The sequence below is a fragment of the Hemiscyllium ocellatum genome, chromosome 45 (assembly GCF_020745735.1).
Source record: "Hemiscyllium ocellatum isolate sHemOce1 chromosome 45, sHemOce1.pat.X.cur, whole genome shotgun sequence".
Taxonomy (NCBI): Eukaryota; Metazoa; Chordata; class Chondrichthyes; order Orectolobiformes; family Hemiscylliidae; genus Hemiscyllium; species Hemiscyllium ocellatum.
The window spans coordinates 3,783,736-3,799,831 of record NC_083445.1 but is presented as its reverse complement, the minus strand read 5'-3'; the positions used below and the strand labels follow the sequence as shown (position 1 = coordinate 3,799,831).

Sequence of the window (16,096 nt, the reverse complement as noted above, 5' to 3'; positions counted from 1 at the left end):
TGAGGAGGCAGCTGAAGGTTCTTGGGCCTGTGATGTTATACTGAAAACCGCAATGTTAGTTATGAGTAAATGGGTGCACTTTAGAGTTAACCAGTCAGAACCATATAGAACCTCAAAGAATGGCTTGGAAGGTTGGGGGGCATCAAGATTATTACAGTTGCATCCTTCCCAACAGCACAGAATTTTCCAGACAAGTAGTAGTGCTTGGAAGGACAGGAAATGTCAGAAAAGATAAAAGGACATCAAAAAATGCCCATGGATACAATAAGATAATCATAAAGGATAATGTAAACATGGGGAGATAAGAGGTTAAAGTTCACTGCTCCTTTATCTTTTTCACTTCTAAAAAGATTTCCAGACTCTGGTGGTGGCTGGGGTAAGGCGGAAGTTTGATCTGTATTTGATGACATTCTTTGAATGACAAGGCCAGCTCCTTTCAATGGGGAATTAGCTTTTGGAGGTTTTACAAGCTAGTTGATTTATGAATGTCTAATGCTGGATAATTTATTTTTTGCTATCTTTAGTTTTCTCGCTCACTCTAGATTTTCTTCAATTTTACAATCAGAGGTCTTTGTATGTAGGTGTTATTGAAGCCAAGGCATTTGTGATCTAAATGGCAGAGATATATAAATGATGAAATATTTAACCAATTAATCGATGGAGGGGAACTGCTTTTTGGTAGGGAACTCAATGAGTTGTGGGAAGTGCTGATTGTAACATTACAATAAATATCATATGTCAATACTGAGTTTTATGTTTATTTGAGACTGATGGAGCAAATTGTGGAATCATTAGAGACTTAATTAATTGTTTGATATTATTTAACTATGGAAACTTTCAAATACTCTACTAACTGAACTGCTTATTTTTGTGGTCATGTACAAAATCAACACATAAGGTATGGTACACAGTGTATTGGAAAGCTTAACAGTGAATGGGGAGGAAAAAGATTTAAACTTACACCATCCAGGGAAGATCAGGAAGGAAGGGACAGTTCTACTGGGGAAAGAAACAAGATCAGCCGCTACTGCTTATCAACCGACTTTTGAATTTGAACTATGGCCTTGAGAGGACAAAAGGTAGGAATGATCCCTGAGGGAGGGAGATTTAAACAGGGAATGCTGTCTCACACTTCTTAAACTACAGTACACGAAGTGGGGTAAACCAGATAAGATGCATGAAGAAACAGGGAGATCATACAGTGAAGGGGACTATTTATCTAATTACCTAAATACAGAAAAGCAATAAAAATTGCTTTTTAAAAATTTACAGTTAGAGCCATTGTCCCGCTCCTCTCAAATTCCATTTTAACACCTTCCTCAAAAACCTTTTCTCAATGTAGTAGGTTCAAATATTCCAAAGTACATATGTCACATCCTGACAGCCTGTGTCTGATGTCCACTTAATAAGTCCCATTCCTAATATCCTAAAGAATGTAAATCTACTTGCAGCCTTTCAAAGGGCAATCTAAACAGCACAGATGATATCTCAGCAACAGTAAGGCAGCATGACTTATTCCTAGGATTACCCAGTTGTAATACAAGTATTGACTGACATCCCTTATGTCATGTCTGGAATATCTAGGAGGAAGCAGTAAGAATTCAATTAAAAAATTCTACTGCTCCACATGATGAGGAACATCATGTGAATAGCAGTCAAACCTTATTTCCTGTCCAGCCAGCTAATATAAAATAGACTGGAACATTACCACAAACCAATTGTTGTTAGTTAGTGTCAAACTTCATGTCTGCATGGGATGGTCTAATGTTTTGGCAGTGTTGAAGTGGGTATCTGGAATAGCAAGAGACTCCCCACCCCAGTCGGTGAATAAGCCTGACAGGATCAAAATCTGGCACCTAAGTGGTGATCAGGAGCTTTCTGGGCCAACCAGGTCCCGAGGCAGAGATGTCCCACCCAAATTTAAGCTTCCGGCTAATCAATATTTGCACTTCTGACAGATCTCTTCCCAAACAAATAATCTGGAGAGGAACTAGGGAAATTGAATTTTGCAGACAACAAAGCAACCCTCAAGTGAAAAGCAGCCTGGCCTTGCAAGCCTGTCAGTCTAGACTTTAACCATCACATTCATCTTGATCCCCAAGCATCATGCAATCTATGGATTGTCAGGCATGCCTTTGTCTTTCTTTCCCTTTTATTCTGTATAATAATTAGATAAACAAAAACTTATCACCATTACCTTTCCTGCACTGTTTAAAACTAAAGTTGTTAGAGGTGGTTATGATCAAGAATGCACTGCTTGAGAATCGGTGGAAACACATTTAACATAGGGACATAACAACATAGGAATTAGGAGTGGTAGTAGGCAATTCAGCTCTTCGAGCTCACTCCACCATTTAACATGATCGTGGTTGAGGTTATTCTGGTTTCAATTCCAGTTTCCTGCCTGCTCCACGTAGCGTTTTATCCCACCTTTCATCAGAAACCTAACTAGTTTTTTTCTTTAATTTGTTGATTGATTCTGCCTCCACTACACTCTGGGGCAGAGTTCCATAGATTCACAACCCTCTGAAAGAAGTAGTTTCTCCTCATCTTAGTTCTGAACCTACCTCCTCTCACTCTATATCTATGACCTCTTGTCTGAGAGTGTCCCACAAGGGAGAATATCTGGTCAATGTTCACTTTATCAAACCATTTTATATACCTCAAAAAATTCCTCCCTCATTCTTCTGAACTCCAGTGAGTCCAAGTCCAAGCTATTCAACCACTCCTTTTATGGCAGCCCTTTCATCCCTTGAATAAATCTGGTGAACCTCCTCCAAACTATCTCCAGTGTCACCACATCCTTCCCCAAGTTAAGAAGATCAAAACTGGACAAGGGTACTGGATAAAAATGTTCAAGGCTTCAGGAAACTGTGGAGTGCGGGTCTGGCTGAGTTGATCTTGCAGAGAGCTGACACAGACATGGACCAACTGATCTTCTGTGGTGCTTCCATGTATCCAAAGTCCAAAAATGTACAGGTTAGATGGATTGGTCATGCTAAATTGCCCATAGTGTCCAGGGATGTGCAGACTGGGTGGATTAACCATGGGAAATTCAGGGTTACAGGGTTAGGGTAGGGGTTCAGTCGAGGTGGGATGCTCTTCAGAGGGTTAATGTGGACTTGATGGGCTGACTTGTCTGCTTCCACAAAGTAAGGCATTCTTTGATTTAAGATTTTTTACATAATTGAGTATTCTGACTGACAGAACATCAGGTATGCCATTTCAAGCTCTTCACTAGTTTTCCATATTTCACAGTGTAACTTAAGACTACTATCAATGTCTAGTTGTGAGCATATTGCTTGGGACCACAATCTCCATACTCCACTGCCCATCTTTCACAGTGTATTGTACATTACTATCTGTTCCTTGGTCTGTCACTCTATCCAACCCCTGTTTTCCCACAGAACATTCTTTCTGCAGTCTCACAGACTGAGACAGACCACTCCATCACTACCCATTTGAATCTCATTTCTAGTTTGTATCTTACCCTCAGTATCAAGACCATCTGTTTAAAGTCACCAATAATATCTTTAATACTCTTAATCTCTCCATAGATTTTGATACAACGAAACCTCCATTCTCAGTGACAAAATACTTCTCTTGTACTTGCATTATCACATTCATTTTTAGCTCCCCTTCAATTTCTGGTTTATATACTGCTGGTGATCAGATCCATTGCTCACCTTATCTGTGTGTTCACCTATCCAGCTATACTTTTTTTTCAAATGTGCTTTCTATCCAGCTGTTTCAAGAAGAAAGTTGAGGATGTTACACAATTTTCTTTGGATTAATAACAGCAAGATTAAATCTGCTCCATCAGAAACTGGTCACTGTTGCAAACTCAACCCTACCCACCCACTCTACTGCCAGTTGATCCTGAGGCTAAACCCAAAAATAGATTAAAGCGGTACTGGAAAAGCACAGCAGGTCAGGCAGCATCCGAGGAGCAGGAAAATCGATGATTCGGGCAAAAGCCCTTCATCAGGAATGAGGCCTCATTGCTGAAGAAGGACTTTTGCCCGAAATGTCGATTTTCCTGCTCCTCGGATGCTGCCTACTCTGCTGTGCTCTTCCAGCACCACTCTAAACTTGACTCTAATCTCAGTGGCATCTGCAGTACCCACTTTTGCCTAAACCCAAAAATGCACATCCTCAATATCCCAAATGAGCCCAAACTGAGCTTTGCACTCCACCTGGTTTTACTGTCATATGTTATCTCCTGTGCAATTGCTCATGTCCCTCTCTACTTCACCTTCCATGCTTCGGAAACTCTTCATTTTAAACTTCTCCAAAGAAAGACATTATTCATTCTGGATTATTAGAACAACACTCTGTAAAAATACACTTGGCCTGCGTTTTGTTATGATACCCTCATTCAAAGAGCTGTTTATAAATAAGTAAGATGCAATTCATATTGTAATTAAGTTAGTCATATTAGAAAGTCAGCAAATATATCCTTTGAGAAGTCTATTCTTCTAAGATTCATGGATATTCGATTTCAATTTATTTAGGTTCTCCTTTTAGAAAGCTGAACTGTATTAACTCAAATACCATGACCCTATACTTCTGAGTAGGGGTAGGCTCAGGGTGACACTTTGTGAATCATAGGATTAATTTGTTCAAGAAAAGTGCAGGGTATTGACATTGTCACCTCATCATCAATTGCAGCACTGAGATAGTTCACAAACACGACTTGTAGAAATGTGCTCAGCTTTCAAAGTGGTGACAAAATCAATGCCCAGTATTCTTGGTGTTGAGTGCTGAAATCATTAGTGGCACTGGTTAGCTGACGAATGAAGGATCCACAGGAATGGAAGGTAAAGCTATAAGATAGTATTTGCCTTTGTAAATACTCTTTCCATTGACCTATGAATCCAAGTTGAAAACACTCAGTGGCCTTCATATCCTCACCAACTAAAAAAGAAGTAGCTGTGGATTCCAAATCTGGTGATGTCCCAAAGCAGAGCAGGCCAGAGGCATAGAAAACATGGAGCAAGACGGGAGTGCCATGTGTGACAGGATCTGGGGCTGCAAGCAGCTATAATGACTATTAATACCACAAATGAAGCATCTGTATCTTATTTTAGTCAGTTTGTAGGAAAACATATAGATTTTAAAATGTAATATTGATTTTCACAGCCATTCTTTGTTATCTGTTAACTGAGCATGTATGTAACCTTGAGGTGAGAATTGGGCAAAAAAATGTTGAAACAGGGGGAAGAATAGGAAACAGAAAAGAGAGATTATCCATGGGCTGGAAAGAGAGGTTATGCATAGGCTGGAAAAAGGCAGTTGCATGTAAACTGGATTGTATGGAGAGGAGGTGGTGGGGCGGTGGAACCATGCCTCAGATGGGTGCACTGATATGCCAACATTTCAACTTTTAAGAAGGATTTCTGTTCTTCTCTGTGGGAAACACCCTGCCACAACCAAGCATGGGACAGGATAGCTCCCAACGTCACAACATAGATACTTTATTGTTTTGCAAGCAAAATATAATTGAAGTCAATCGTAGCACTAAATATGATACAACATAATATTTTTCTGGGAAGCCTCATTTAAAACCACAAAACAAATTTGGTGAAGACGTTGCAGTTCAGTGTTGGATTATCTCAAGGGCCCACATTTTGCTCACTTTCTGGTGATTTTCCTTTAATGTTGGCACATCTTTACATTGCAGCATGCATAATCGTGAGGGAAGAGAAAGAGGAAGAGAGAATAAACACAAATGATTAACCAGGTTTATTATGTAGGAATAAGGGACCAATACAGGTTAGAACTGCATTGACAGGAAAAAAATAGGTAAAAGGTGGAAAAGTTAGTAACAATTAAACGGTCAGAGGTGAATGTAAAAATCAGAACTATTTAATGCTTGAAAATTCTATTCTTCAACCTGAATACCTGAAGAGAAATTGAATTTGCCTTTTCTGAAACACAGAATAATCATGCAACCCACAGGAAGGGGAGTGTGCTTGTTGTAAAACAACTTTTCTATATTGAAATTTAAAAAATAATTTATTGACGCCAATCAAAATAATATTTTTGATCTGATTCAGGTTTCACCATGCTAAAGAAGGCTAGATTTAAATTCTGTTTTGCATTCAAAATACAAAAACATCAGTAGTAAAGTGAGTGATAGTTTGATGATGCATTTCTGTCCAACACTCAGACCTCACAGTTTCTCAGGATCTTACTTCTCCCAACTCTCTACAGGAGGGTTCCTCAGACCATCAGATGTGGAAACTCTCCAAATGCATGTAAGGCTTCTCTCATCACTAGTGAGATTTGATCACATTTTAAATGAAGATTCACTGTAGGGGAAATTTGCCATGCACACTAATCAGAAGAATTTAAGTACCTGTGCCTTTTGTTGTGATTCTATATGTAGCAAAAACCGAGTAATCTGTTTCAGGGAATTTTGATTGGTAACTTGAATATCAACGAGCTTAAAAGGACAATGTTCATGTTCCGTAAAGACCCAACAAGTAAATGCATAAGCTATTGTAATAATGAATCGCAAAGACCAGCAAGGTCTCAGGTTCCAGCTATAGTTTCTCAGACAGGATGGTGGTTAGATTCAGTATCCTTGATGTCCATTCAGTGATGAGTGTTGAACTATACATGTGTGAATATCAGCTGATGACAGGGTCAGATGACAATGGAATCTCTCACCACCTCATGGGTCAAATAGCTTGGCAATGTTTATTATTTAGCTTTACCTACAAAAATTACAAACCATTGGGGTGATAAGAGTTATTGTATTTGTGAAACCCATATTTAGGTATTAGTGCCGCAAAGAGAGATGAGAAATTTGAAGTAAGGGAATAAAGGACCTACATTCATTGTAATTAATTGCTGAAGTAGGATAAGTTGATTTTGGATAAAGCTAACTTGAGAGGTTACAGAATGGAATATCTTGTTGGGGGTGAGAAATGGGGATTACACATTTTAGTTTCTTCCTTAAAAGTAAATTCATTTCAAGGTCTATATCTAAGTTCATTTATTTGAATAGATGTGGATGGATGTGAATAAATTGAGGTCCAGTATGGACCATCAAATCTCAGACAAAGTGAAACCTTCCTCCTTTTCTCTTCCATGCAAATCCACACACCAGGTAATCAAAAAGGAAGACTGGCAGATTTGCCATTGGAGTCTATGCATTGTTTGTTAGTTCTCCTGATGCAGCAATGAACATCTGAAGCTGATCTGAAGGGAATGGAAGATGCAAACTATGAATAAAATCAAGAAAAAGAATTCAAGAGTGTCTGGTCCAGTGAAGTGTAGTGAATCTTTTTCTGATAGCATTATCTATAAATTCTAAAGGCAGACGAAGGGATTAAATGTAGCCTAATATCACAACTAAAAGCAAAATGTTTGCTCAATTTTAAAAATCATTTGTTGGATCAAACACTGCAAGGAGGCAGAAAAATAAATTTGCCACAATGGTTTTCAATTAAGAGAAAGTAATTGATTTAAAATAAATCCTCCTAAATGAAAGTAATGTCTGCTTTTTAGATAAATATTTCATCAACTAATAGGTAGATCGTATTTATTGTCAACCCTCTCAGACTCCTCCCACTTCTTTTGGACTGCACGATCCCTGAACCTAACAGTTCAAAGGTCACAGATTTTCTCCAACACACTGAACACTAAGGACACATTTCTACCTTATAAGCAACTCGCGCAGGGCATTTCTTCCCCAGGCCTAAGGGCGGAGACATGTGTCTCAACATCTCATACATATCAGTGTAACTGATGCGGCCACTTTGTAGCAGAAATGAGGCAAAAAGATGTATCCAAGACGAACGAAAACAAAAACGGAAGGAAACAAACAAAACAAAAAAAATTACAAGGTTATTCTTTATGGGTCTGTCAATTGCAGAAATTCACCCAATATCTATGCAATGTTTAAATATTGCATAGAAATACAGAGAACATTTTCTTTCCTCTGCCTGTTTTGAGGAGATGCCAGTCTTTGTCAATGCAGTTTCTGTCCCTAAAGTAATGAACACTAGTATACCCAAGATGCCGAGTGGTATTGATTACGACAAGCAGCAATGGCTGAGGTTGAGGTTGGTCAGTGCATTTCCATGCTATTTTCTCTAGGTGACTGCATTTTCCTGCACATTCTACTTCAAGAAATGCAAAAAAAGAGAAAGCACACTCATTCATTGATGCTTAGGTTGGTAGGTTAGTGGAAGTCAAACCTTGCAGGCCACCCTATGAGGACATTTCTTGCCTAAGCCCAGAGGGGGTGAGATAACACGCAATAAACTGTACATATCCTTATAATGAATTCGACCGCTGGAAAAAGAATACAATCAGTTAGTGAAAACAAGGCTTGAAGGTCAAAACACAGCAGAACTTCACAAATTAACATGTAGGAACTTAATTTAAAACTGTACAAAGCACAACATGTCAAAAGCACTCAGAATCTAATCAGCTGGTTTGTCATTGTTTAATGATCGTGTCAACACACATGTAAAATCCATCTTAAAAAGAGTTCTATCGTTTCAGTTCATAGCCAGAGTATAGATCAAGAATCTAAACACTTATGCAATCCTGGTTTCCTCTGATGTCAAGGCATTTATTAAGAGGTTTTTCAATGAATGTTTGTTAGCAGTTAAGCAACCCTCAGGATTAAAGGGTAGGATTTTCAGAGTAAGTCCAAGAATGGGACAGTTTCCAAGATTGAAGCCTATAGTTATTTCAGCAATTGGGCAGCTTATTGGCTGTCAACAGGATTTCTGATGGAGTTAGGAACCCTGGAGCTCCTGGCAAATTTAGTTAGTGCAAATTAAATTCCTCAATTGGCAGCAGGACGGTAAGGTCAAACTTGAGCCTTCCCACCCACAGCTTAATTAGGACAAAGTTAAAAATCACACAACACCAGGTTATAGTCCAACAGGTTTAATTGGAAGCACACTAGCTTTTGGAGCGACGTTCCTTCATCAGGTGATTGTGGAGGGTTCGATCGTAACACAGAATTTATAGCAAAAATTTGCAGTGTGATGTAACTGAAATTATACATTGAAAAATTGATTGTCTGTTAAGCCTTTCATCTGTTAGAATACAGTGATAGTTTCACTTCTTTCATGTGTAAATCACAAAACCCTTTATTTTAAAGTTGCATTTTCGGGTTAGCTGTTAACAATGGGTAATAGCTAGACAATATATTGAAGGTATTAGCCCCCTGTGTTCTCTGTCTATGACCTGATGTTTAAATTGATTCTAATCTAAAAAGTGAGATAACAGAGTTTTACATGAATGCATGCAGTTTTTGAGCAAAGTGCAATGTAACTCTGCAAGTACAAATTCACCCCACACAATATATGTGTGCATGTGGGTCTTTGTCTGTCTGTGTGTGTGTGACAGGAGGGTTCCCTTCCAGTTGGGGAACACTTCAGTGGTCCAAGACATTCAGCCTCGGACCTTCGGGTGACTATCCTCCAAGGTGGACTTCGGGACGGGCAGCAGAGGAAAGTGGCCAAGCAGAGGCTGATAGCTAAGTTCGGTACCCATAGGGAGGGCCTCAACTGGCACCTTGGGTTTATGTCACATTACAGGTGATCACCATTGCACTACACACACACACACAGATATTCCTACACACACACACAGTCTCACATACACACGGACACAGGTACACACAGATGCGCACACAGACACCCACAAACACCCTTATAGACACACACACTCCCACACTCACACATGCACCCCCTCACAGACTTAAGACACTCTGCACTCTCTGCACTCACTACACACACACACATACACACACACACAACCCCCACCCCAGACAGACACACACACACAGCAGACAAAGACCCACATGCACACATATATTTTGTGGGGTGAATTTGTACTTGCGGAGTTACATTGCACTTTGCTCAAAAACTGCATGCATTCATGTCGAACTCTGAGCTCAAAAACTGCATGAATTTATGTAAAACTCTGTTATCTCACTTTTTAGATTAGAATCAATCTAAACATCAGGTCATAGACAGAGAACACAGGGGGCTAACACCTTCAACACATTGTCTAGCTATCACCATTGTTAACAGCTAACCTGAGAATGCAATTTTAAAAAAGAGTTTTGTGATTTACACATGAAAGAAGTGAAACTATCACTGTATTCTAACAGATGAAAGGCTTAACAGACAATCATTTTATCAATGTATAATTTCAGTTATATCACACTGCAAATTTTTGCTATACATTCTGCTACGATCGAACCCTCCACAATCACCTGATGAAGGAGCGTCGCTCTGAAAGCTAGTGTGCTTCCAATTAAACCTGTTGGACTATAACCTGGTGTTGTGTGATTTTTAACTTTGTCCACCTGAGTCCAATACTGGCATCTCCAAATCATAATTAGGACAAGGTTGGGAAAATGACTGGTTACTAGTCTGTTACCACCGTGCCTAATGAAGTTCACTGGCTGTCTCCAGGCCCACCACCTCCAGGCTGGGAAGATTGTGCTCAAAGTCTTGACCCCATTTCTTGCTGGAAGAAAGTAAGGACTTCAGACGCTGGAGATCAGAGCTGAAAATGTGTTCCTGGAAAAGCGCAGCAGGTCAGACAGCATCCAAGAAGCAGGAGAATCGACGTTTCGGGCATGTGCCCTTCTTCAGGTATGATGTACTGCATTTATTGCATCCGCTGTACCTGATGTGGCCTCCTCTATATTGGGGAGACAGGCCGCCTACTTGCAGAACATTTCAGAGAACACCTCTGGGACACCCGGACCAACCAACCCAACCACCCCGTGGCTCAACACTTCAACTCCCCCTCCCACTCCACCAAGGACATGCAGGTCCTTGGACTCCTCCATCGCGAGACCATAGCAATACACGGCTGGAGGAAGAGCGCCTCATCTTCCGCCTAGGAACCCTCCAACCACAAGGGATGAACTCAGATTTCTCCAGTTTCCTCATTTCCCCTCCCCCCACCTTGTCTCAGCCCCAACCCTCGAACTCAGCACCGCCCTCCTAACCTGCAATCTCCTTCCTGACCTCTCTGCCCCCACCCCCACTCCGGCCTGTCACCCTCACCTTAACCTCCTTCCACCTATCACATTTCCAACGCCCCTCCCCCAAGATCCTCCTCCCTAAATTTTACCTTAGCCTGCTTGGCACACTCTCCTCATTCCTGAAGAAGGGCTCATGCCTGAAACATCGATTCTCCTGCTTCTTGGATGTTGCCTGACCTGCTGCGCTTTTCCAGCAACACATTTTCAGCCCATTTCTTGCTGTCTTTGTCCGGTTTCATATTTTGGATTAGATCGTAAAGCAAACTAAATATAAGTACAAATGACCCTGATGGGGTATAACATGCAGTTTCTATAAAGGAAAACTATATAGAGTCATTAAGCATGGAAACAGACCCTTCAGCCCAAATCATCCATGTTGACCAAGTTTCCCAAACTAAACTCGTCCCATTTGTCTGTGTTTGGTCTATTTGGCTCTAAAACCTTCCCATACATGTTCTTATCCAAATGTCTTTTAAATGTTGCAAAAAGAGGTAGGTTTTAAGGAACACCTTAAAAGGAGTGAGAAGGAGAGGGGATGAAGAGTTCTAGAGGAAATTCCAGAGATTAGGGCATAATTACCCATGCTTAAAAATGTGTTGCTGGTAAAGCACAACAGGTCAGGCAGCATCAAAGAAACAGGAGAATCGACATTTCGGGCATAAACCCTTCTTCAGGAAAGGCTTATGCCCGAAACATTGATTCTCCTGTTCCTTTGATGCTGCCTGGCCTGCTGCGCTTTTCCAGCAACACATTTTTAAGCTCTGATCTCCAGCATCTGCAGTCCTCACTTTCTCACAATTACCCATGCACAAAGTCATGTTGACTATCCCTAATCAGTCCTTGCCTTTCCTTGTATGTAAATCCTGTCCCTCAGAATCCCCTCCAATAACTTACCCAACTGACATCAGATTCACCAGTCTATAGTTCCCTGACTTTTCTTTGCCACCATTTTTAAAACATGGTAACTCACCCATGGCTATCAATGATACAAATATCTGAGTAACGAACTCAGCAATCACTTCCCTAGTTTCCCACAAAGTTCAAGGATATCCCTCATCAGTTCGTGGGGATTTACCCCCCTTTATGCATTTTAAGACATCCAGCATCACCACCTCCGTAATATGGAGACTTTTAAAAATATCACTACTGATTTCTCCAAGTTTTCTAGCTTCCAAGTCCTTCTCCATAGTAAATAGTGAGTTAAAGTACTTGTTTAGTGTCTCACCTATATCCTGCAGTTCTGCACATAGTCTTGTTGATCTTTAAAGGGCCCTATTCTCTCCCTAGTGATCTATTTGGATTTTCAAAAGGCCTTTCACAAGGCGCTACACAGGAAGCTGCTAAATAAGATGAGAGCCCATGGTACTAAGGGCAAGGTACTGGCATGGATAGAAGATTGGCTGACTGACAGAAGGCAGAGAGTAAGGATAAAGGATAGTGGCCAGTGACTGATGGAGTTCTGTAGGGATCTGTGTTGGGACCACAACTATTCACATTATACATATAAGGTCTGGAAGAAGGCACTGAAGACACTGTTGCTAGGTTTGCAGATTACCCAAGATAGCTAGAGGCACAGATAGTGTTAACTAAGTGGGGAGGCTGCTGAAGGACTTGGAAATGCCAGGCAACTGACAAAGAAGTGGCAGACGGAATACAATGTGGGGAAGTGTGAGATTGTACACTTTTGTAGGAAGAATAAAGGCTAGACTATTTTCTAACAGGAAAAGACTTTGGAAATCTAAAGCATAAAGGGACTTGAGCATCCCAGTTCAGAATTCTCTTAAGGTTAACATGCAGGTTCAGTTGGTGGTTAGAAAGCAAAACAATGTCAGCAATCATTTTAAGAGGGCTAGAATACAACAGCAGAGATGTACTATTGAGACTGTACAAGGCTCTGGTCACACTGCATTTGGAATATTGTGAGCAGTTTTGGACCCTATATCTAAGGAAGATGTTGGAGGGGACCCAGAGGAGATCCACAAGAATGATCCTGGGAACGAAGGCTTGTCATATGAGAAACAGTGGAGGACTATGGGTCAGTACTCAATGGAGTTTAGAAGGAAGAGGGGTATCTGATTAAATGTTACAGAATACTACTGACACCCTGATAAAGTGGACATGGAGATGTTTCCACAAATAGGAGAGCCTACGACCCTAGGCTCCGAGTGAAGGGGTGAAGCTTTAGAACTGAGATGAGGAGGAATTTCTTCAGCCAGAGGATGGTGAATCTGTGGAACTCATTGCAGCAGAGGGCTGTGGAAGCCTCGTCATTGAATGTATTTAAGACAGAGATAGATAGGTTATTGATTAGTCAGGGGATCAATGGGAAGAGGGCAGGAGAATGGGGTTGAGAAATGTATTGGCAGAACAGATGGGTTGAATGGGCTAACTTCCTCCTACATTTATGGCCTTATCATCTGCTGCTTTGCCACAGCACCTCTGGAACTTTGCTCCCATATACTACGAGGTTCTCTCTTGTTGGGGGTAGAGAAAATCGTGTCGATAGCTATTGTGCCTCATAAATGAATTGCAATTTTGGAAAATGAATCAGGATTCCAACATGGCAAAACTCTATCCCAAACAGGAGAATCTTGGAGTTGGTTTTGGTCAAGTGTTGGAATCAAAAGTTGGATGTTGCTTTATTAGCAACTGTGGTTCACAGATTTTCTGGAGAAATCAAATACCAAGCCAAACTAATCTGTTAGTCAAAAATAATGTGATAATAGTTTTATATTTAATAATCATTTTGTTTGAAGAAGAACATAGCTGCCATTTAAAATCTTAGATGAGCAATACAATCTGGTGATTTCCACCTAATCATAAATCTGTAGACATTCTGATACTCTACCTTACACTGCTAGAAAAATAGTCTCAGAGCAGCTATTTTGTTTGGCACTGCTTCTGCTGTTAGAACAGAAAGCTTTTCTTCCATGACCAGGTAACACCAGCCACTAATCACTGCCCTGTCCAGAACATAACGGAATCCATGCTTTATGACATTACACTCAAAGATCTATATAAAATTATTCACCTCCGTTGGAGTTTCTTAACTGCATGTAATGCTATTTGGACACACAGACCAAAGATCATGAAGTGTGGATTCTTTGTTCCACTGGCATCAGGTCATTACAAATAGAAAGGAAAATTAAGGATGGATAGGAAACGATTTACACTATGCCCATAGAATGATTGTGTGGGTTATATTATGCTGAGGAATTCCTTTGTCTGTTGGCTCCGTCTTCCCATCAGCCCACTCTCCTCCAATGAGAGTTCATTCGACTGCTCCAGCTTCCCTCCATCATTATTGCCACCTCCTGGTGGAGGTCCTGAAGAACTGCTCTTTCACATGAGGAAATGGGGGAGGAATACAGATTTGATTTTTCTCAGCTTACACTTCATTATAAAGACTTCTGCAGGGAATTTTGGACTTCCTCCTGGCGATGGAGTAGGCTCTGCGGTGAGGAATCTTCATTGCTGTCATTTTTTAGTCATAAACCTGTGGCTCACCAGGATGCGATGCCCAATGTCATCATCAACTTTACTGAAAGTTGTCAGATACTTGGTGAGAGTAGAGACAAGTTCTGTACTTTGGGTCTCCTCTAACTTGCCAAAGTCCATCTTTGAAATGAGCTTAGAGATGTCTCCTCCAGTCCATGACAATCACTGGTTAAGGATACCTACAGGTATCCTTGTTTGGAGGTAAACATCTTTAACCATAAGACCATAGAATAAAGGAGCAGAATTACGTCAATCAGCCCATCAAGTCTGCTCTGCCATTTGATCATGACTGTTTTTCAAACTCATTCTCCTGCCTTCATCTCATCATGTTTGATCCTCGTATTGATCAAGAACCTATTTATCTCTGTCTTAAATTAACTAACTGACTTGATTTCCAGATTCACCACCCTCTGGCTGAATAAGTTCCTTCTCATCTCAGTTCTAAAGGGTCATCTCTTCACTCTGAAGTTGATCTGAGGTCCTAGTCTCTTCTCCACGTAAACTCTATCCAGGCCTCTCAGTATCCTGTAAGTTTCAATGAGATTCTCCCTCATTCTTTTAAACTCTGAGTACAGACCCAGAATCTTCAACCACTCCTCATATGTCAAGTCCCTCAATCCCAGGATCATTTTGTAGCTGAAACTGGCAATCAACATGGGTGCCTACCCCTTTCTCCCACAGTGACAAGGACGCCTCTCAGGGTTATGCCAAGAACTGAAATGAGTTGGCATTTCTACTATATGTGACATATGATACTCTAGCAAGGCCTGATATTGAGCAGTTAGAGATGGCTGGAATGAGCCTCAAGAAATGATGGTATGGACAGGAAAAATGACAGTTCAATTCCTTCCACTCAGTCCTAGGTTTCTGTACAGATTGATGCACCTAGAGCACATAGAACACAGTCAAAGTCTCCTATGCACCATTGGCTGATCTTGTAATGTGTTGCTAATAGCCGATACAATACTTGCTTTCCAAAGACACCCAGCTGTATCAAACAATATTTGACCCCAATGTTATGGTTATTCTCACATTCTTGCTTTCCAAATATGCATCAATGGAGTTATGACCTACTAGAAACCATAGAGTAGGAAAAGTGGGAATGAGACCAGATAGGGAAAGCTTGATGTAACCAATACAGGAGATATCTGACCCCTGTGAAGCAAAGACCTGGAGAAGGAAAAAGAAGTCAATCAGCTCACACTCCTTAGCCAGATGCTCATGCAAAAACTGGTGAATAATGGTGACATCTCCTCTCCTGCCTCAATGAGGCACAAAACTTCTACCTTGCCAAATTGTATGCTCATTGTAAGGCATGTTCATATCGCTCTACATCAGAGTGAACATCTTTCTGAAGGAACCTCATGCTCCCACCTGGCTATTGTTGGAAGGCCCAACCAGTTTAATGCCTGGGGAGAAAGAAAGGCTGTCACACAGGATGGAAGTTCTGTGCCTGATGACAAAAGTGGCTGTGGTTATTAATGGCAGTGCCATTTGAAGTGCTATTATAAATCCTAATTCCAACACCTCATTGGAACATCCTGAGGGCAATATCAACCACAA

The 16,096-nt window shown here is 40.7% G+C and overlaps 1 protein-coding gene across 1 annotated transcript in view; it reads right to left on the bottom strand.

The window, feature by feature from the left end:
* LOC132835847 (voltage-dependent P/Q-type calcium channel subunit alpha-1A-like) overlaps positions 1–16,096 on the bottom strand; it is a 518,300-nt gene that overhangs the window by 65,520 nt on the left and 436,684 nt on the right. The window contains exon 39 of the mRNA XM_060854942.1: positions 8,211–8,307. Within this exon, the coding sequence (XP_060710925.1) occupies positions 8,211–8,307 (97 nt within the window). The remainder of the gene's footprint in view (positions 1–8,210; positions 8,308–16,096) is intronic.